Source organism: Cydia amplana, chromosome 15, assembly GCF_948474715.1.
Source record: "Cydia amplana chromosome 15, ilCydAmpl1.1, whole genome shotgun sequence".
NCBI lineage: Eukaryota > Metazoa > Arthropoda > Insecta > Lepidoptera > Tortricidae > Cydia > Cydia amplana.
Genome location: NC_086083.1, coordinates 4976268 through 4999353, shown reverse-complemented (window position 1 = coordinate 4999353; position 23086 = coordinate 4976268). Strand labels below are relative to the sequence as shown.

General features: G+C 39.5%; 1 protein-coding gene across 2 annotated transcripts in view; it reads left to right on the top strand.

Annotated features, from left to right (window-relative positions):
- The window catches only part of LOC134654502 (prostatic acid phosphatase-like), a 32684-nt gene extending 12108 nt beyond the window's left edge, over window positions 1-20576 (top strand). The window contains exons 2-8 of one of the 2 annotated variants that reach the window (XM_063509947.1): window positions 892-1002; window positions 6975-7085; window positions 8820-9077; window positions 13515-13697; window positions 17703-17823; window positions 18714-18925; window positions 20404-20576. In XM_063509947.1, coding sequence (XP_063366017.1) covers window positions 895-1002; window positions 6975-7085; window positions 8820-9077; window positions 13515-13697; window positions 17703-17823; window positions 18714-18925; window positions 20404-20568 — 1158 coding nt within the window. In that variant the 5' untranslated portion in view covers window positions 892-894 and the 3' untranslated portion in view covers window positions 20569-20576. Of the gene's footprint in view, window positions 1-891; window positions 1003-6974; window positions 7086-8819; window positions 9078-13514; window positions 13698-17702; window positions 17824-18713; window positions 19112-20403 lie in introns of those variants that run through there. The other variant, XM_063509946.1, reaches the window with a different exon arrangement.
- The last annotated feature ends 2510 nt before the right edge of the window (window positions 20577-23086 follow it).

Below are 23086 nucleotides of genomic sequence, written 5' to 3'. Positions count from 1 at the left end.
GTTTGTAAAGAGGCTACAACTTATAGATACCGATTACTAGAGTGACAAGGATTTTAGAATAAGTTCTCAAAATTTAAATTATGATTTAAAAAAAAAACAAGTTTGTTCCCATGTAATTACGACTTCAACGAGATCTACATCAATTACCTACTGAGTTGCAAAAAAATATTCCTGATCACCGATTAAAAATCATCGTAACAAACAATAACATGAATTTTTAGTAATATAAGACATGATTTATTAATATAATTTATTTCGACGTAAACAATAATATATATGGAGGAGACAGTAAGAGTTACATAAAATATATATATTTCTTGAGGAATTTTCACTCTTCAGTATAATTTTCAGTACCTACAGTATTCCTGCCCCGTCTTCGCATTCAAACACTTTGATACGTCGTCTCGTGCCTCTGACTCTTATGGAGATAGCTCTTATCATAGAAATTTGGACTTCAACTTTCAGCCAGAAAATTATTTATGAATATGCCTTTCCCCATTTATCATTTAATTTTGATAATAATTATAATTGTTTACATCTAAGTAAGGTACGGCAAGCTGGATAATTGCATCTTAGTGTAAGGCCTGAGTGGACGCTCAAGTTGGGCGTGCAGCGGGGCGGGGCGTGCGGCGTGCATGTTAAACAAATGCAAACGTATAGGAGCGGCCTTAGTGCACGCTGCTCAAATCCCTTGATGCACGCCCCGCCGAACTCTCCGCTCCGAGCGTCCACTCAGGCCTTACACTTAGACATATTATGAATGGTCAAGAAATGTACAGGAAAATGTCAGTGTCAAATGTCAATTGTCACGTTTGTGAAATAGGCACCTGGCCGCAGCTCTACTCTTCTGTTCCGCGGGCTAAATACCTAACCCTAGTTATATTGTTCCAGACAATGTTCCGCTATCTAGTCCTATTCCTGGCGTGTTTACGGCTGGAGGTGACCAGCTATTCGGTCGCCAACGAGGTTATCAGCGAGCCTGAGCTGATATTAGCATTCGTCGTAAGTAATCTCTTCTTTCTTTATATATATACAGTGAAACCTGGATAATTGCAATCTTGAGATTCCCTTCCCTTCCCTTGCGGGACCGGCAATTTTTTGTCAATTAACCAGGTTTTTCAATTAAGCAGGTCGTGCCAATTAATGAGGTTCAAAAAATCTTTGTGTCAATTATAGAGGTTCTCATTAATAGAGGTTGCGTTCTGACAAATTGCTTTTATGGAGGTGCAAATAACAATTGAAAGAAGATTTACAAGCTTACATTCTGGGTTTCTGGTCTACATACGATGTAACTTGCACTTTTACACTACATTAATTACTACTTTATTTTCTTATAGTCATTTGGTTTTTTTTTAAATCCCTTGATAGGTATGTAGAAGAAAGTTTAATTGGAATGTAAAAAGCATACTATGATTTTGATTTAAACAAAACTATTTCACCTACTACACTCTGTGATAGATAGCCAGAGAAGATTTAAAATAAAATTATCATTGCTATTAAAATATTGTTTCTCCTCTCTACAAGTCTACATTCTTTCAATTATAGAGGTAATAAGTAAGACTTGTTTCAATAATAGAGGTAATGAGAAGAGCTAAAATAACGGATTTTTTTAGCACAGTGTACAGCCTTTTGGTCTCAAGGGACCGGACCTTTGGTTGCAATTATTGAGGTTTTGCATTTATCTAGCTAGGTGTCAATTAACCAGGTTTCACTGTAATACGAGTAGTATAGGACAATCGTATACAAATAAACCTAGTTCCACTTCCACAGTAAGCTCAGGCTTTAATCGAATTTAAACTGTCGTGAGACATACGAGTACCTATTAAGCGCGGATATCGGAAACGCTACTCGCACTGTTACTGTTAGTGCTTGAAAAACGGAGACGTAGGCTCTCCAAAACATACTTTTACAATTAATAATTCTGTGGCCCTAGTGGAAAAGGGTACAAGTCTCGGATAGCACAGGTACAAGGTGTGTTGTAAAAGCGACGCGCCCCGCTCACGCCCCGCCAGGCGTGGCTCACTCCGCGATTTCGTCGCTTTGCTACAGGTAGCTAACAGTACATCCGTTCCACACCAATTTTGGTGGCTAGCCATAAGCCGCGAGTGGCGCTGTCGCCACCTAGCGGCCATATCTGTCCTGATCGTAACAGACGCGTTTTGTTAGAGAGTGAGTCTTCTGTATCTGTACCTAGTACTAGTATGTATTCTGTGGCCCCGCCCGGAAAACGCGCTTGTGTGACGGAACCTTCATGCCTTTTTACACCTACCTACGATGCGCGAGACTTGTACCCTTTTTAACTAGGGCTACAGAATTGTTTTCTAACTGTTAGTTCACATCCTGTCCGTCTCCTTTATTAGACATTCTTTATCTCGTTCCGTTAGCATTACTTTAAGTTAATTTCAAACTGAAATCGCTAGTTCTCATGCCGAATCACACATAGTATAAAACAAAGTCGCTTCCCGCTGTCTGTCTGTCCTTATGTATGCTTAGATCTTTAAAACTACGCAACGGATTTTGATGCGGTTTTTTTAAATAGATAGAGTTATTCGAGAGGAAGGTTTATGTATATCTTGTTAACCCGTGCGAAGCCGGGGCAGGTCGCTAATAGTAGCATAATAATACAAAACTCTTAAAGTAATGCAAAAGAATACAAACAACTTAGGTGTACTAACCTCGAGAAGATAAGGCGGCAGCACGGCTAGCACATGATGGGCGCGACAGTCGACAGGCGAGAAAATGCCGCGACATAGAGCTCTCTCGCGAATCGGTAGCATAAGAACCGCGCGACAACCCGCTGTCTCGCGGACAAATGTCAAAGCGACATAATTTTGTCGTTTGACAGTTCCACGCGGGATACTCTCAAAAATCGTAGCACGAGTGTACTATGGGAGACAAAATGTCCCGCGTTTGAACGTCAAAATGAGAGAAATTGTCTTCGAGGCTAGAGGGTCGCGACAAGCGCATTTGGTCGAAGTTTTGTTGACTTTTGTTCTAAAAGAAAGATAATTTTCCATATTTTATATTTATTTCATACTACAACACTTTTTTGTTTAAGTATAATTTGAATCTTGAGTTTCATGATCATGCCATTAATATCAAAATGATTATATTTTTTCACAATGACTTGTTTGTTCTCTTAAGTTAAACGAAAATCCGACAGAAAAAAATCTAAGCCTAAGATTGTACGACCACGACCTCATCAACAAAGCAAACCTTTGGTGGCGAATTGACTGGGGGATAATTAATAGAAACATAAATAATTGATACAAAAATAGTACATTGCTAATCCGCGAAACAATTACGTGCTATCAATCAGTGCTAACCCGTTATATTTACTTACACGCGTATTTTTACATGCAATTATTGTTGACAACCTATATTATGTCGCTCCTTAGGTGTTTCCATTCATTGCGGGATATAAACAACACAATCCCGACCTGAATATTGCGATCAACCTTACTTATAATAAGTAAATGCAAAAGTAAATATGTACCTATGTACAGTCAGCAGCAATAGTTGCTAAGCGGGCGAGGTGTTCAAAATGATCTTGACGCGACTTTATTGTTAAGAGAATAAGAGCGCGTCAAGGTAATTTTGAACACCTCGCCCGCTTAGCAACTATTGCTGCTGACTATATGCTACCTCTTGACGCTTAATCCGCCGAACCGATTTAGACGAAATTTTGTGAAACATCATTCCACAAAGAATGCAAATAATGAATCTGGCAGCTCAACTCAACCTCCACCTCACAGAAGACCACAGCCGTAATACTTACTTTGTAGTGTACGAGTTGGTACTAGCCTAATCCTTAAGTTACGATTCCCACCGACCGGCTAGAGTTGGGCCGCGCCGGAGTGCTTTTTCAGTGTACCTATTACATAATGTGTGGCAGAAGCGATAGAATCCGTCCGGAGCCATCCGAGCGGCTTTGGGCATACAAATGTGAAATGCGCTCCGACTCCGACGAATCGTACTTCAAAACTTTTAACAAAACGCCAATTATTCGTAAGGAGTTGTATTTTAATGATTAGGTAGGTAATCTTTAGATAATTATAATAATATATCCCAACTTGTAACGACAAAGCGAATCAAATTTTGATTGACAGTATTGACACTGACATTTTCGACTTAAAAATAATATTTGCTATTTCTTATTCTTCATACTGCGAGAAAGAGACAAAGTTATCGTGACTAGGGACGCTCCGTTTCTAAGGCTGACTATTCATTACTTATCCGATTATTATTTTACCGATTCAGTGTTGCCACGAATGAAAAGTTTGTTCCATGTATAAATGGCCACATTGGCTAAGTCGCGCGCGGGATGGCTCTCTCTCGTGGAACTCTTTTCTCGATGTGCGAACTCGTGCTGCCAAAATCGAGGAATTGACAGATAGAGATAGAAATTTGTGACGGGCGACTGCCGTCTCTCGCGGCGCGAGCTATCCCGCGGGTAATCATGTGCTAGCCGTGCTGTTAGTAAAAAGTTTCGTAGTTTTTTGGTGACTTTTTTCCTTTGAGATTTTGCCTTGAGTGCGGTGATTTGTCTTGTTTTTTCGTTGCGAGTTTTTGTAAAAGCAAAATCGTTAAGGAATTATGACATTATCTCAATTCCTTTATATTAAATGCCGTGATAATTTCAATAAAAAGAAAGATTGCTGTCTTGCCTGTGTACCTATAGGATCATGACAATCTTATATAGGTATTGAATTATTATTCCATTGTAGTGATCCTAGATTCAAGTACGTAAGTCAAAGTAGCTACCTATTTAAAAGTTACTACATACTTACAAATCAAGCAATAAATTTGTGCTGCCTTAAGTCCTATTAAGGGCATTAAATTTTCACTTAACTGTGTAGCATTAACGGCCGGTTAGAAATCGTTACAAAACTGACGGTCAATGTCAAATGCCATACCTACATTTTGTCAGGAATGTAACGGTTAGACGTTACTGAAACACGACTTAAGTCGCGCTTCAAAGTACAAATAAAAATAAAAATGCCCTTAAATCCAAACCTATTTTACATAAAAAAAATCGTTTATTTCCGAAACAGATATTTTTACACTAATGTTTTTTTAATAAACAAATTTTATAAAAAAAAACCGCACCGTTTTGTTCGCCTTTTTGGGCTTTATAATTGTTCTTTTAGCATTAGAAAAAGGGTAAACAATCTTGACGTGTACCTATTTATTGAAAAACAATATGTCCCTAACAATTATATTATAGAATATTGAATCACTTAGGTACCTACCTACAAATACTACAATATTTTCGTTCCGTAAGTAATAGGGTAAATCGTCAATTACCGGCCGGTGTTTAATAACTGGCCACTTTGATGAATTCACCTGAATAAATTCTGTTTATAGGTGAATAGAATTCATTTTTAGTATAAATAAGGTGACCAGTTATTTAACGGTAGCCAGTAATTGATATACCCTAGTTAGATACTGTTTTGAAAGCGTTTTTCAATAAAAATACACGTCAAGATTTTGTAATGCTAAAAAACGAAGTATAGTTTATCTCACTCTCAATCGATATGATGGATTAAATCAGGTCATGCGATCGAGAAAAGTGGAGCAATAGAGTGATAAGACCTCCATAATTAGGTATTCCTCAGTAATTATAGTAATTAGCGATATTTAACTCAATGGTAATTGACAGCTACAAGGCAAGGACACACTATAAAAAATATTACGGCAGAATTCAAAAATATGAATTTACAATGCATGTTTATACATGTTAAAATAACTGACGCAATCTGACAGCCACCTTTGAGGTAGGTAAATACACGTATCCAAATAAAATGCATTTGAAAAAGGAAATAAATTGATAAAAAATAAAAATCACGACTTTTATAGATTATTGATATTTTAATCGATCCACAAAAACGTTTTTAATTTGAATGCATCCTTTTTTTTAAACGCACACGACCAAGAACCGATGCGTATACAAACGAAACACAAAGCAGATATATTTAACTATTATAAAACTAAAAATGTTTAGTTTGTCCCATATATTTGCGTCATTCCAATTCTGTGTAACCTTTCAAGATTACAATGAGAGGTTATCGATACCACGTGCGAGTGATATGTGGGATAACAATTGAATATGTGATAGGAAACTGGAATTGGCCGCATAATAGCGGCTAAACAGGCGGTCTAGCATAAGTTGCGTTCTCGCGCGCGAGTCCATACTTGAAGTCGCGCTTGATGTATGGAGTCGCGCGCGAGAACGCAACTCATGCTAGACCGTCAGAACCGGTACGATGCTGTGCCTTAAGGCCGGTCGGTACACACCAAAGTTCGTCTGGTGTGCAACTGTGCAGTGAACGACACTAAAGATACGCGTGCAAATGCGCTTTGAACGCTAATACTATTGTATTATAAAAGACGATGCCATCCCATACATGAAAATGCAACCGCCTAAAAGCGAGTCATTACTAGATGGCGTCACTGAAAATGCGCTGTTGCCTAGCATGGACACATGGACACGAGATGATGCTAAGTGTCATCCAAATCACAGAACTCCTAACGATATCTATACATCTTCATTGACAGTTATTAGACATAATATATGTAATTACTTTATGATTAAACAAGCCTATTGTGTAGCATAGAACGCTAAGCCTCAGCCTAAGAGGTATACATATATAGGTATATATGTATACTTCTAGCGTCGAATGGTGGTCCCTCTACGGGAGTTCACTTTTATAGGGAGTAGCTGTCTCGGTAAATGTATATACATAGACATTATAGACCTATTTTGGAAGTTAGCATTAGCACATCAATTTATTTAGAAATGTGACATTTAAGTAATAAAAATACAGTAAAAACCGTCCTCTGGTTATTTTTTAAATAAACCCCGACCAAAAGAGACTTGAAGGAACTCATAGGGACCATCACTGGACACGAGAGGTAGTATAGTACTTAATAGAAACCCTGAAATTCTAATGTTTACCATTTTGTTGTTTCAGGTCAACCGTCACGGCGACAGGTCGCCAGACTCCGACGAGCTCTCATTATCAAAGATCGCAGATTATCTCAAAAATCTCACCTATATAGAGGGGCTGGAAGGATTGACAAACGTAAGAACAATTTACACCCATTGACATATATATCTCAGGACTGGCCTTACGGGCAATCAGAATGGAGTATGAATGGGGCCAGTACATAACAGCGGTGTGAAAACGCTGCAACGCGATTGGTTGATGAGTTCGCATCACGCGCGCGCGCCCGCGCGTTGGTCGCAACTAGTTGCGTTAGACTACACGATTGGCTCGAATTCGTCAGTGACACCGCTGAACTAGTACCATTTTAAGTGCACTTAAGGCCAGTCCTGAGATATATATGTCAATGTTTGCACCCCTTTGAACGCCACGCCTATCGTGTGAGGCGTGTCATCGTGAACCTTGTCGGAAATCGGAATGGTCGGAAAACGATGGTTGATAATATATTGAGCTTCAGCTACGTGCGTCAGTTGACGTCTTTGGCGCTGACAGGGTTAAGAGAACGGGTCACGTTTGTGATAGGTCGTACAAAGTTATCCGTTTTGGATGCTTCTAAATATACCTGCATAATTAAGGTCGGAAGTAGGTTTGATCATTAACTATTTTTAACCCTTGCTGGATGGATAAATCGCAAGCGGACAGAAAAATCAGGCTATCTTTATCTTTACTTTATCTGCCTAAATACAGTAGATAAATATTAACCTACAATACACTCTTGGTTTCGCAAAAATATAAGTTGTGATAAGTGCCACTTTTATCATTTAAACATGTCACACTTATGTAAGTCATACACGTGATTAAGACAAACTATCATTATCGCGACTTAAAATTATCATTTATCATTTGACATTAAAATAAAGAAGGTAATAAAAACATCGATAACGTATGTTATATTATAACAATAAATTATTTTATTATGACTTGATGTATGATGAAATTTGAGATCACTATGTTGACATAGCCATTTCTAAATATTATTGCCAATTGTTTATGCCTAGGTAGTCATTGACTTCAGATACACATACGTATGTACAATGATTTCAATGTCATACTTAAATACCTATGCGATATGGAAAAGCAACATTTTTTTAAAGATTAATTCAGGTTATTTTATATTATTATCACTCCAACTTATAAAACAAAGTCCCCCGCCGCGTCTGGCTGTGTGTTGTGTATGTATGTTCGCGATAAACTCGATAACTGAACAGATTTTCATGCGGTTTTCACGTATCAATAGTGATTCTTGAGGAAGGTTTAGGTGTATAATTTGTTAAGGTTTTGTATAACCCGTGGGAAGCCGGGATGGGTCGCTAGTTTTAGATAAGTTTAGTTTATAATAATACTACCCGCCCCGGCTTCGGGCGGGTTAACAAATTATACTTAAACCTTCCTCTTGAATCACTCTAAATATCAAAATCCGTTACGTAGTTTTAAAGATCTAAGCATACATAGGGACAGACAGGCAGCGGGAAGCGACTTTGTTTTATACTATGCCTGATACGATTTTAGTGCTCCGTACTAAACTTAGTTCAGAGAACTTATGCAATCATTTCGGTCTTGCAAATCGGATAAATGCATTTTTCTCAGAGACGGTTAGACATGCGTAGACTAACCTAAAACTTCCAACAGTTATAGCAACTACCACCACTTATAACTATTCTTCAACTTAGCGTTCGTCCGGTCGGTTAGGCAGGTCCGCTTTCCTGCTCAGTATTCTCAACTTCGCCCGGTCTTCGGCATCCTCAGGCGTGAGATTGTTCTCTTCCATGTCCGTTATCACGACGTCCAGAAAACTATTATTTTTGTTAACAGGTCGGCAAACGCCGCGCCTACCAGCTCGGCAAATTCCTCCGCCAACGGTACGGCTCCCAGGGCCTCAGCATCCTCTCCGACCTGTACTTGAAGGACGAGCTGTCCGTCCGCTGCACGGACAAGGAGCGTACGAAGATGACGGCCCTGGTGGCGATGGCGGCGGCCTATCCGCCGGAGCTGGAACAGCAGTGGGACGAGGCCGTTGGTAAAGTGTGGCAGCCCGTGCCGTACACCACTGTGCCGCTCGAACAAGACTATGTGAGTAACTTTCATTATGTAGCTCAAGAGTGTTAGAGACAGCACTAGTGCTCGCGCTCTCGTCGCCAGTGCTATATATCTCTCTCCGACCTGTACTTGAAGGACGAGCTGTCCGTCCGCTGCACGGACAAGGAGCGCACGAACATGACAGCCGAACATGAGTGTCTTTCATTATGTAGCCTAAGAGTGACAGAGATGGCACTATAGTACTTCGCTAGTGCTGTCGCTCTCTGACCTGTACTTCCATCCGCTGCACGGACAAGAAGCGACATGTGGCAGCCTGTGCCGTACGCCACTCGATCAAAAATCGCTAAATCACTCGCTATGTAAGTAGGTATGTTTTTATTTCTCATGTTTTCAGTGGCTTATCTATGACGCGAGCTGAAGGTCATTTCTGCTCTAGGGCGCGGGCGTTTAACTTTCCAAGTAGGTACGTTTTTTTTACGATAAGCGATGAACTCTGTTCTAAATGGATTTATCGTTTAATTTCCATTCTGATATTTAACTCGCGAAAATAATACATCAAAAATGTAAACATATTTTCCATATTATTATTATCCAGCACGGCTAGCACATGATTACCCGCGGGATAGCTCGCGCCGCGAGAGACGGCAGTCGCCCGTCACAAATTTCTATCTCTATCTGTCAATTCCTCGATTTTGGCAGCATGAGTTCGCACATCGAGAAAAGAGTTCCACAAGAGAGAGCCATCCCGCGCGCGACTTAGCCAATGTGGCCATTTATACATGGAACAAACTTTTCATTCGTGGCAACACTGAATCGGTAAAATAATAATCGGATAAGTAATGAATAGTCAGCCTTAGAAACGGAGCGTCCCTAGTCACGATAACTTTGTCTCTTTCTCGCAGTATGAAGAATAAGAAATAGCAAATATTATTTTTAAGTCGAAAATGTCAGTGTCAATACTGTCAATCAAAATTTGATTCGCTTTGTCGTTACAAGTTGGAATATATTATTATAATTATCTAAAGATTACCTACCTAATCATTAAAATACAACTCCTTACGAATAATTGGCGTTTTGTTAAAAGTTTTGGCTAACAAAATACCATCTTTACGAAGAAGTCAAGTTGTAAGTACTTACGTACACAATTCAATCTTCATAAAGCTCTTTTCCGTTGTCTTTTGCAAAAAAATTACATTCCTTTTAAATCTTATTTACAGACTAAATATCTTATGCTAATCCCCGACATATCTCCCTTATGGCTGGCTAGCCGCTGCATTGCTGGCTTCGAAGATAGATTGAATGACAATCATGCACAAGCCTATCATCAAACACGGAGGTATTCTCTACACCTAAGCATGCTGCTGCTAACCGCAGCCCTCCTGCCATCACGGAGGACATAGAAGGGCTCAAGTTGGGAACCTACTCCGTGCAAGGACAGTCGAGTGTTGATAACACTTCTCAAATAATGTGACTTTTAAATAAATACTACCAAAAACTTTAAATGATTTTATTTACTTTGACCTTTTTGAGATAGGTACTCAGATTTAAGTACGATTCGTCGGAGTCGGAGCGCATTTCACATTTGTATGCCCAAAGCCGGTCGGCTGCTTGCGGATCGGATGGCTCCGGACGGATTCTATCGCTTCTGCCACACATTATGTAAATAGGTACACTGAAAAAGCATTCCGGCGCGGCCCAACTCCAGCCGGTCGGTGGGAATCGTAACTTAAGGATTAGGCTAGTACCAACTCGTACACTACAAAGTAAGTATTACGGCTGTGGTCTTCTGTGAGGTGGAGTTTGAGTTGAGCTGCCAGATTCATTATTTGCATTCTTTGTGGAATGTTGTTTCACAAAATTTCGTCTAAATCGGTTCGGCGGATTAAGCGTCAAGAGGTAACATATAGTCAGCAGCAATAGTTGCTAAGCGGGCGAGGTGTTCAAAATTACCTTGACGCGCTCTTATTCTCTTAACAATAAAGTCGCGTCAAGATCATTTTGAACACCTCGCCCGCTTAGCAACTATTGCTGCTGACTGTACATAGGTACAGATTTACTTTTGCATTTACTTATTATAAGTGAGGTTGATCGCAATATTCAGGTCGGGATTGTGTTGTTTATATCCCACAATGAATGGAAACACCTAAGAAGCGACATAATATAGGTTGTCAACAATAATTGCATGTAAAAATACGCGTGTAAATATAACGGGTTAGCACTGATTGATAGCACGTAATTGTTTCCCGGATTAGCAATGTAATATTTTTGTATCAATTATTTATGTTTCTATTACTTATCCCCCAGTCAATTCGCCACCAAAGGTTTGCTTTGTTGATGTGGTCGTGATCGTACAATCTTAGGCTTAGATTTTTTTCTGTCGGATTTTCGTTTAACTTAAGAGAACAAACAAGTCATTGTGAAAAAATATAATAATTTTGATATTAATGGCATGATCATGAAACTCAAGATTCAAATTATACTTAAACAAAAAAGTGTTGTAGTATGAAATAAATATAAAATATGGAAAATTATCTTTCTTTTAGAACAAAAGTCAACAAAACTTCGACCAAATGCGCTTGTCGCCAAACTCAGTACCGGGAGCAAACCCTAGTCGCGACCCTCTAGCCTCGAAGACAATTTCTCTCATTTTGACGTTCAAACGCGGGACATTTTGTCTCCCATAGTACACTCGTGCTACGATTTTCGAGAGTATCCCGCGTGGAACTGTCAAACGACAAAATTATGTCGCTTTGACATTTGTCCGCGAGACAGCGGGTTGTCGCGCGGCTCTTATGCTACCGATTCGCGAGAGAGCTCTATGTCGCGGCATTTTCTCGCCTGTCGACTGTCGCGCCCATCATGTGCTAGCCGTGCAGAGAGGAAAATGAGGACTATATTTGTATGGAAAAACGCTTATCCCATATTTAATAACTAAATAAATAAATAAATATTATAGGATTGACTGAATTTGAAAAAGGAAAAAGTTATACATATAAGCACAAAATGTACAGTAGTCTGGTTACAGTGTTTGTAGATTTTAAACGTTCTTTGGATTCCTTGCTAAGATTTTTAAACCAAGCTGTAATTACTTTTCTGACACATTTTATGCCTATATTACCTACCTACTGTATTAACTCGTTTTGAAATGTTATTATAACCAGTATTCATCTCGTTCGTCTAATCCTCATATTACATGGTATATGCTATTCGAGGGCTAAATAAAATTATTCCATTACAAAAGAAACGAAATTGCAAACATGTGTATTCTAAGGTTTCCAAGTTTGAACAGAATGTCCTTGTCACTGACGAATTGGTAATGTGAACTTTATTTACACGAGAATAAAGATAAAATTTGCTTTAAAGCTTTGATTAGAAGATAGCCTTGGGTAAATTGTAGGTAGATGTTAAAACATGTAATTCTGAAAGTAAATTTTTAAAAAATGGGGGTTCTTTCCGTTAGGTAGGTACTAAAAAATAGTGACACGCATAGACATAAAAAAATACATTATAACAATAATAATATTTTTATTGACAATATAAGTTTAACAGGCAGTAAAGTAAATATGAAAGTAAATCTTGTCGATTAAATCTTTCACAGCATGGCCTTAAAATATTCGGCTTACTTAAAATAAAATTAATGATTTTAAATATCTGCGACGAATAATTTCAGATTTTACCACAGATTTTTTATCAAATAAAGCCCACAATATTTAAAAAATACATCTTTAGGCTTTGATCAAAACAAATAAATTTCCATTGGTCGACGGCAAAAACTGTATCTAAAAATTGTAAAAGGCCAACTCTTAACTAGTTACAATTATTTGAATTATTTCCTATTCCGAGTTCCGAGACGCCTCAATGTCGAGTTAAGTTAAGAGTCTCCGCTCACAAAGTTACCCGATCATTGAAAAGTATAATTTAATTCAAGAGAACTCACTTGAAAATGTGAAATAAGATACTTGAAACGTAGTATGGGATTTTGTTTTGCTACGCCAAATAACGATTTTGGATAAAACTGATGTATTGAGTTATTGAGTATCAACTTCACAGAAGTCTCTTGAAGATAAATTCGGGACTGGAAGCGGCTTTAACTTTGAGAGGCTAACGCAAAATTTTACTTTTTAGTGTTCCGTACAAAACTTTGTTCACGGAACACTTATTGCCTATTGGGATCAGTTCGGTCTTGCAAATTGATTAAATGCGTTTTTTACATTTAATTGTTAATTAAACGTTTTTACTTTAAGGCAAATAAATGCCATGAAAAAGAAACACACGGAAACTAGTTTATATTTGCAAAGGCGAACTCCAAGCAAAATTGTACTAGGTTAAAGTTGGGTCTGTAAAACTCTTTTTAAGTGATGATTTTGATGACCACACGAGGGGTTAAACAACCACTTTACCCCCTTATAAAACAAATAACTACATATTAATTGGTTTCCTAATTGTAAACTCGGAAATTGTCTTTTCCAGTTACGCTTCTACTCCACCTGCCCGCACTTCACGTCACTCTTGAAGGATGCCAAGATGGCGGCCGTCAACCAAGAGTTCGCGCCATACTCCGACCTGATCCCACTTCTGATGAAGGAGACCGGCCACAACTTCACAGAGAACCCGGTTCTGTTCCAGACATTAGTGGATTTGTTCAAAAGCCAGGTAACTAATAAGAGCTAGTTTTAGGCCGTCAACGAAGAGTTCGCGCCATACTCCGACCTAATCCCACTTCTGATGAAGGAGACCGGCCACAACTTCACAGAGAATCCGGTTCTGTTCCAGACATTAGTGGATTTGTTCAAAAGCCAGGTAACTAACGCTGCGTCTTACGTAAGCGAATAACTCGCGAACGCGAAGCGAAGGGGCGCGGCGCGGCACGGCGGCCCACGGCGTTCGCGTTCGCAACGACATCGCTCACGTAGGACACTTCTATTATATGTAGTATCAAAGGATTGATTAACCCCGCGCCGCATTGGTTCGCTTCGCGTTCACGTGTTGTTCGCCTACGTAGTACGCTGTGTAAGTGCTAGTTTTATTTTGTTTCGGATGTTTTCCGGTAAGGCATTGGAAATGTTAAATCGGGTAAACGGAAAAGTAAATTGGTGATAATTTTCCAAGAATTGAGCGATTAGAGATTGATTGAAAAGCTGTGTCTTGATAAACTTTTCTAGGTTTATGTATGAAAGATAATCTAGACTTGTAAAAAACACAGTTTCCTCCTGTTATTATCCTTGACCGTTTACATAATGAAATTTTAAATATACCCCCAGAATGCATAATTGTAAGTAAAGAAATAACTTTGCGCCGCACCAGCTCTCTTTATTCTTCAAAAACGAATAAGAATGTTGCATTTTATCCACAAGAAAGGCAAAGTAATTTAATGCAAATTATAAGATGTTATTGTTACCTCGTGTTGCCTGGTAGAATTGAATTTTAAATGATAATTTTGATTGATAATAATATTGAATAGCGTTCAATTGTAAGTATTTGATTTGTAATTTTATTAATAGTTGGTATTTTCCTTCTGTTGGCCCGTAAACCCTTGCAACGCTCAGAATTCCACTTTTCGAACTACACTTGTGGTTCAAGTTTGGAATTATTTGCTTACTCGGGTATCAATATTTGCACGAGAGGTAAAATAACAACTTTGCCCCCTCAATTGAACTATTATTACTTAGTTCTTATTAGTACTATTAGTAGATAGACGTCTGTGAAATTTAAAAAAATAGATAAGTAGCTTATTCATAGTTTAAGCTCTCTAACAACTCTACCAAAAGTCTAAGTGCACATAGCTTAGCGGAAAAGTCAGAAAATCGACCCGGAAAAGAGCAGACGAAAGAGCTTAGTACAACCAGAGACAACCTAATTATAAAGAATGTCAACCTCCATATTTAAACACCAGTAAAGTGTCATTCTATGGAACTTGCTAACTATGTAAACAAAAGTTACTAGTAAATTGACATTCAGAGACAATTTTAATATGGCGGTTTATTTACATAGTTAGCAAGTTCCATAGAATGACACTTTAATATAAATCATTGTCAAGAGGGCGCTGTTATTCTTATAAGGTGATTCTTATAGTATGAAAACATTAGTTCCAGTGAAATTCCGCAACATGGCGCGTGTTCATGTATTCCTGGTCGGGCTTTAATAATGTAGTTTACGCAACTAAATGGAGTCTTAGACCTATGGGTAGGGAAACATTTATTTTAATGACTGATAGACTGAAAACAGAAACGTTACGGCCTTTTTAAGTGCTTTACGATGTGCGAAAGTAACTGAAAACTCGATATTCTAATTCAGTCACGTCAGTGCGTGTTGTTTACCCTCTTCTTTTCTCTGCTCTACTTCACTTATAATTAGTGTTAGATTGTTAAATAAGTGTTTAATTATTTCTATTTTTATTTTTAGTTTCCATTTTAATTTTATTCTTAGGTTATTGTATATTTTCGCGCATTATGTGAAATTTTTTCCCCTGTTTTTGGTTACCTACAATACAGGCAAGCCCTAGTGTAGGAATCAGCTCTGTATGATAATGTGGAATATGTTGTGTAAATAAATAATCTTTAATCTTTTCTATATTCTTTGTATTGTTTTCTATAATGAGGTGTGCAATAAAGAGTATTTGTATTCAGTCATAATTTTATACAAGTTTGATGTTTTGAAATAACACTTGCATAGTATGTGCCATCATAATCGCTGCCAACTTAAACGGTCTACCGATGTAGTGCATAATTGTTTTCCATCGTATTTTCTCGGAAAAGTTCGTATTTGTCATGCTAGTTCAGACAATGTCAGTAATTTTTGTACCGAGACTGACTGAAATAGCAAGTTCGTAAGTTTCCGTGAAAATATGATGGAAAATTATTATGCACTACATCTGTAACTGCTGTAGGTATTTTTAATTTGTCTTTGGTACCAAAGATACAATAAAATAAACAGTTTAATTCTTCGGCCGCCACCGTAGCAAACTGATTCGCTTTAACTATTTGTATTGTCCGGGTCCGAACTGCACAGGCGTTCTGGACTTCCCGGAAAGTGGAAAGAGCCAATTTATATTTGATTTCAGCCTGTACAATAGTGTTGGTTAGGACTCGAGTCGTTTGAGTCCTCTGCTTCAAGACTCAATTCAGTCTTTCAGACTCTTATAACTTTCAGTCTTAAAATACTGGAGTTCTTTTCTACTTGATAGAGACGCGAGTCTCTGGTAGAGACTTGAGTACTTTTCAGAGAACTCTTGATCAATTTCGTAATGCATTGTCTGTATGTAAAATTTGTGGATTAGGTACACAAATCATAAAATCACGACTAATTTCCTTACTGTTATTTAGGAAAAAAACCTAAAAAATTGTTGACGGAGTCTTTCTTCGGAGGCTCGAATTCTTTTGAGTTGCTCTTAAAAAAGACTCAACAAAGGACTCGACTCGGGACTTAAAAGACTCGGAAGTTTTTTAAGCGCCGAGTCTCGTAAAAACGAGCCGAGTTCTTTAAATTCAGACTCAAAGGACTCGTTGTTCCTACCAACACTAGGTACTGTACAACTTGTACAAGGAAACTGTGTTGACTTTTCGTATTCTCGCAAAGCCTTTGCAAAGTTCTGCGGCAAATAATTAGATGTTTGTTCGTTGAGAATCTCTTGAATTTCCGAAGATTTCTCTTTGCCGCTAAATAGTAATTTGAAAGGGATTCATTACAATATTATTTTTGCTTGCGGTTGGAACTAGGGCATTTTACAAAGCTTTTTTAACTACGTTAGAAATCAGTTTACCGTTTATATTCAAAAGACTGTGACTGCGGAGCCCGAAAGCAGACTATCCACCACATAATACACGACTGCCCGAAAAGAAAGTTTAATGGCAACCATAACAGACTAGCTCGCGCCTAGTGAAGACGCAGCCCTATGGGCCAAGACATTGGATATAGCTCTTTAATTTTGATTTTTTTATATTCTAAGCGGTTCAAATCTTGCCATACGATTATAAATAAATAAATTCAAAAGACAAAATGGCAAAAATGAAGCTCCGGGAAGTATTGAAAACGGGATATTTAAGGGTGTATTCCAGTGTATTCCCATTTGTTCCCGCCGGGCACAGATGGTACAGATGCATTCATATGAATCGTTCCCGTCTGTCTCCGCGTCATGCATGGTGGCGATGGCGGTCACGTAGGGCGGGGACAAATGGGAATCCACCCGTTTAAGTAGCGTTCGGTCTTTTTATCTTTATTTTTGCATTCTTCTTTGTGTTCTATTTTGACCGGCGCATGATGCGCATTTTAATGGAATTCGAAGTTAATCTTGCCCTGAGTTTTACTAAAGAGAATTTGAATACACTCTACTTATTCTCTTTGGTTTTACGTACGTTAAGAACCGGTTCGCTGGTTTGGATATTAGATAATATCTAGGAGACCGAACTTTGCTCGAAAACATATAAAATCTCAAAAATTATTTCGCAATAAATAAATAAATATACAAGAATTGCTCGTTTAAAGGTATTAGATAGATTAGATAGATTATAACATTTATAAACAGACATAGAACAGTTCCTGGGTAAAAGGTAAAAAAGAGTGTCTGAGAAATTTTTTCGATAAGTCAGTCATAAATAATAGATTAATTGTGACTTCTACTTGCTATTACCTAGAAATTTCACGAATGCAAATCAATTTCAGATAAGCCTGGGTGTGGATATCCCGGACTGGTCTAAACCTATCCTGCCTCGCCTGACGGAAGCTTCTCTCCTGGCCTACAGGCTCTTCTTTAAAACTAAGGACCTGAAGATGATCGGGGGAGGTATGTTATCTTTTATCGTCAATTATATTCGTCTGCTATAATGTTCTAGTCGACTAGCCAAGAAAAATGAGACAATATAATCGTATAAACCTAAATATTTGCCAGCGTTTGCGGTATGACGGTCAGAATTAATATACTTACAAGGTATAAAAGAGGCCAGTTATCCAGACAATCCTCAGCGCCCCTTGCACCATCCCACTCACCCGGGATTAACCGGTTAAACCTGGAGTTTCCATGGTTACGAGTACAATTTGACACTGGGTTGACGGTTAAACCGGTTAGCCCCGAGTTAGTGGGATGATGCAAGTGGCGCTAAGACAAGTCTATTTACTTATAAGGAAGTTCATTGAAATAGAACAATATCCATCAAGCAACGATAAATATAAACGTATCGATACATTAACATCATCATCTTGATTGCTAAATCAGTGGTATAAGGAGCCTTAGGAATAAGAGCCTCTGGGGCCTACTAAGAAAGACAAAATCACTGACAGGATAGGTTTGAAAAACATTCCTCCATGCAGTCAGCATTTAATAACAGTCCAATGGCTTTATCCACAGAACATATTAAAGAGGTTAGAACGGCTATCGCGCGCAGTTAGTATCGGAACCGGTGTCGCCGCTCGTTCCTCTCCACATTTCCACATTTCTCGCGCAACGCTAGTAAAAACTTGTGTGCCTGGTGAATGGATACGCCTCCTTTAGACAGATTTGATGTCTGGCTTCTTAATCTGAACGTTATTGTGGCGCAAAAGGCATGTTCACGTTTTTCGGTCAGCGCGGGCGAGTACTAGCATGCGAGCGTTTGATCATAACCGGCGGCGACACGTACCCTGCTCGCATCGCCATTCTACTTGTTATGTGGCTTTATCTACCCTTCTATCTTCCAGGCGTGCTCCTCCACAAGTTCCTTGAGATCGCAAAAGCCGCAACCACCGGCAAAGCCTTCAAGAAGCTGAGCCTAGTCTCCGCCCACGACTACAACATGGGCGGGTTGATGGCCGTGTCGAGGGTCGCGGGCGACGAGCGGATCATGCCGGCCTACGCGTCGCTGTTCTCGCTGGAGCTGTACAGGTCCAGGGGCGGCGTGTACAGTGTACTGGTGAGTTATGATATAGATGAGCCTAGTCTCCGCCCACGACTACATGGGCGGGCTGATGGCCGTGTCGAGGGTCGCGGGCGACGAGCGGATCATGCCGGCCTACGCGTCGCTGTTCTCGCTGGAGCTGTACAGGTCCAGGGGCGGCGTGTACAGTGTACTGGTGAGTTATGATATAGATGAGCCTAGTCTCCGCCCACGACTACATGGGCGGGCTGATGGCCGTGTCGAGGGTCGCGGGCGACTAGCGGATCATGCCGGCCTACGCGTCGCTGTTCGCGCTGGAGCTGTACAGGTCCAGGGGCGGCGTGTACAGTGTACTGGTGAGTTATGAGATAGATGAGCCTAGTCTCCGCCCACGACTACATGGGCGGGCTGATGGCTGTTTCGCGGGTCGCCGGCGACGAGCGGGTCATGCCGGCCTACGCGTCGCTTTTCGCGCTGGAGCTGTACAGGTCCAGGGGCGGCGTGTACAGTGTACTGGTGAGTTATGAGATAGATGAGCCTAGTCTCCGCCCACGACTACATGGGCGGGCTGATGGCCGTGTCGCGGGTCGCCGGCGACGAGCGGGTCATGCCGGCCTACGCGTCGCTTTTCGCGCTGGAGCTGTACAGGTCCAGGGGCGGCGTGTACAGTGTACTGGTGAGTTATGATATAGATGAGCCTAGTCTCCGCCCACGACTACATGGGCGGGCTGATGACCGTGTCGAGGGTCGCGGGCGACTAGCGGATCATGCCGGCCTACGCGTCGCTGTTCGCGCTGGAGCTGTACAGGTCCAGGGGCGGCGTGTACAGTGTACTGGTGAGTTATGAGATAGATGAGCCTAGTCTCCGCCCACGACTACATGGGCGGGCTGATGGCCGTGTCGCGGGTCGCCGGCGACGAGCGGGTCATGCCGGCCTACGCGTCGCTTTTCGCGCTGGAGCTGTACAGGTCCAGGGGCGGCGTGTACAGTGTACTGGTGAGTTATGAGATAGATGAGCCTAGTCTCCGCCCACGACTACATGGGCGGGCTGATGGCCGTGTCGCGGGTCGCCGGCGACGAGCGGGTCATGCCGGCCTACGCGTCGCTTTTCGCGCTGGAGCTGTACAGGTCCAGGGGCGGCGTGTACAGTGTACTGGTGAGTATCAGATAATGGAGAGAAACCTCCCAAGGACCTCTAAAACAATCGACCTGAGAAGCTTGCTTCTGCTCTTGCAGCTCTCAATCCAAAATTTCTGCAATGACCGATCTTGTACCTTGCGTAAAGCCATTAATTGAGGTCCGGGAACACTCACTTCCTAATGACAATAAAAGGTAGCGATAAAAGATAGAGATTTCTAAAGCCTGCCATAAGCAATAATGTGTCAACCCACATTCATTTTCGATAAGATGCCAACTCAAAAAATTGACGCTTAAAGTTGACATTATTTTGCAAAATTAATGTGGGTTGACACATTTTTGCTAAGCAGCATCCCTAACAGAGTCGTTTGTTTCAGCCGGTGTACCTAGAGCAAGCAGGACAGGGCGCAGCAACGCACCTGCGTTTCCACAGCTGTCCGGACCCTTACTGTGAGCTGGAGAAGTTCAAAGAGCTCACCCAGGAGTACGTGTTGCCTGAGAAAGATTATCACAGGATGTGTAGCGTGAAAACTGAGTTATAGTGGCCATTTTGTTATAGTGGCCACTTTGTTATAGTGGCCACTTTTTTATAGTGACCACTTTGTTATAGTGGCCACTTTGTTATAGTGTCCATTTTGACAAGAGCTTCTGAAATGGTGTTCAAATTGTTTAACCAAATTAAGTGACTAAAAATGCTAACGTTGTGCCTTCTAATTTGTAAAAGGTTAATTTGGAGAAAAACCGCATGAAAGGCAAGGATGGATATTTATAAGTCCAATTTAGACGGTTCTAGAACATTACAAAACAAATACATTGCGGTATTTGGTCGCTCGACTGAATTCATTGTACTTTCGCCATCAGATATATCGGAGCGGCCAAGGTGTTCACAATATCTGAACAAGCACTCTAACGCCTTGACAATAGAGGCGTGCTCGGATATTTGTGGGCACATTGGCCGTTCCGATATATCTGATGGCGACTGTACTCTGTATCTGTTATACTTGCCCTCAACCAAAGTGACGGACGACTGAGGCAATAAAACCATTAGGCTCGCGTTAATATCTGTTTCGCAATGTATCGAATATTGCTTGCAAGTTCTTCATCTGTCTAAGAGGGTCTTTATTTAAAACACTGCTCTTATAAAAGAGGCGTAAGTATGTACAGTCACCACACGGGATTGTTACGCCATTTAGGGTCCTAGCTAAATTGGTTGTTCTATACTTACCTACGCTATGCATGTCCAATTTAGCTAGAACCCTAAATGGCGGAACAATCACGGAGCGTGACTGTACATACAGAAACGCGTATGAAGTACGGTTTTACCTAAAATCCGAAGTTCTCCACGTAAACCTTAGATATAGGCACACTACAAATTTGACGAAAAAATTTTAACAACTAGGTAGATACCCTAAACCAAAAAATGACAGGTTTTTCCAACTAAGAATGTAATTTGAGTGAGTATGTTCTTCCATTATACTTGCATTATACATACTCTACTGCAGAACTAATTTAAATAGTAGGTACCTACCTACATACAGGTTGTGTTTGGTTTATCGTTTATCTAATTTTAATGACAACGATAAAGTTTCAACAATTTGGCTTCCAGAATAACTACCTACATTAATTCTAGAATACTAAATAAAGACAACGAGTGATGTAAATTATGCTTAATTATAATTATATGAAATAATAAATAAATTGATAAAAATATGCTTAATTAATGATATCACTTTATCTGTGATAGTAAGTTAGTGACTTCGGTATATGTAAAATAACTTAGTAAGAAATATTTTTGATCGCTAATTAAAACTATCGTATATTTCGCCCAGCCATTTTCAGAAATTGGCGCGATATTCAACGATTCTGTAAGTGAAAGGTGATATGGCTATATTTTTTAATTTACCGCCGTTTTTAATGATAATAATGGTTGGCTAAATTATACATAGAAATAAAAAAAGTGGAAAAAATCTCGAGCGAGACATTGTGATACCTACTCTTATCGTCTTCAGACATTTCTGCTTAATACAAAATTAATTTACTATAAATAGACCTAGAGTTATGGTTTTCATTTATAGGTAGGTATAAGGTAAACGTACTAGTGCTCGACATGCTAATGCCCAATAGATGACACCCTGCTATCGCCTGCTGTTTCAAGATGGCATGTACTGGTACCGCGTCGAGCACCAGTACGTTTACCTTACCAGGGAATAACTGTTTTTGTAAATTTTCTAGAATGTGGTCAACAAAACGTTTCAGTGAAAATGTAAACCAATAGTTCCAAAGTCATAATAAATTCAAATAAAATTGGTTTGTTTTATTTATTTGGACCAAAATAACGTCAGACCGTCCGTTATTGCCATATAGGGTAGATTTGCCCATTAAAAAATCATAGAAAAATATTCATAATGGATAAAGTTAAGAAAGTTATAAGCGAAGAAAGTTATAGGATATCTAGTCTGAAGGTAGCTGAATAATTTACAACATAGATTATTAATATGTACTACTACGTATTTATTAAATAATTTTAAAACAAACACAAGATTATGTCGTAGTTAGTAACAGATAGTAATTCCAAAAATAGGTATTATTGTTGATTAATTAATACAATTAACATTTGATCAATATATTTCTAATATAAAAACTCAATTCCTCTGGTGGTCATTATTCATAATGACCGGTCCATATTAAAATCCGCTTAACCAAGTTACCCGTAGCTTATGCACTGCACCATAAGGAATCTGGAAAAGCGCCATCTACATTTAGCTATCAGAGTCCTTCTCCATGAGTATATAATGCACTAAGTATATAATGTAATTTTAGCAATGAAAACATAAACAATAAATATTGCATGAAACTAGCAATAGATTAGGCACAAATATTGTTTGCAATTATTTCAATCGCAATAATATTCAATGCAATTATTATTTTAATCTCCTACCCTAATTTTAATAGCAAAACCACATACATATACTCTCCCGCTGTCGCTACTATTACAAAATTTTAGGAGATGCTATAATTACTCGTAATTATCAATCTGTGATAATTAACATACCCCCGAGG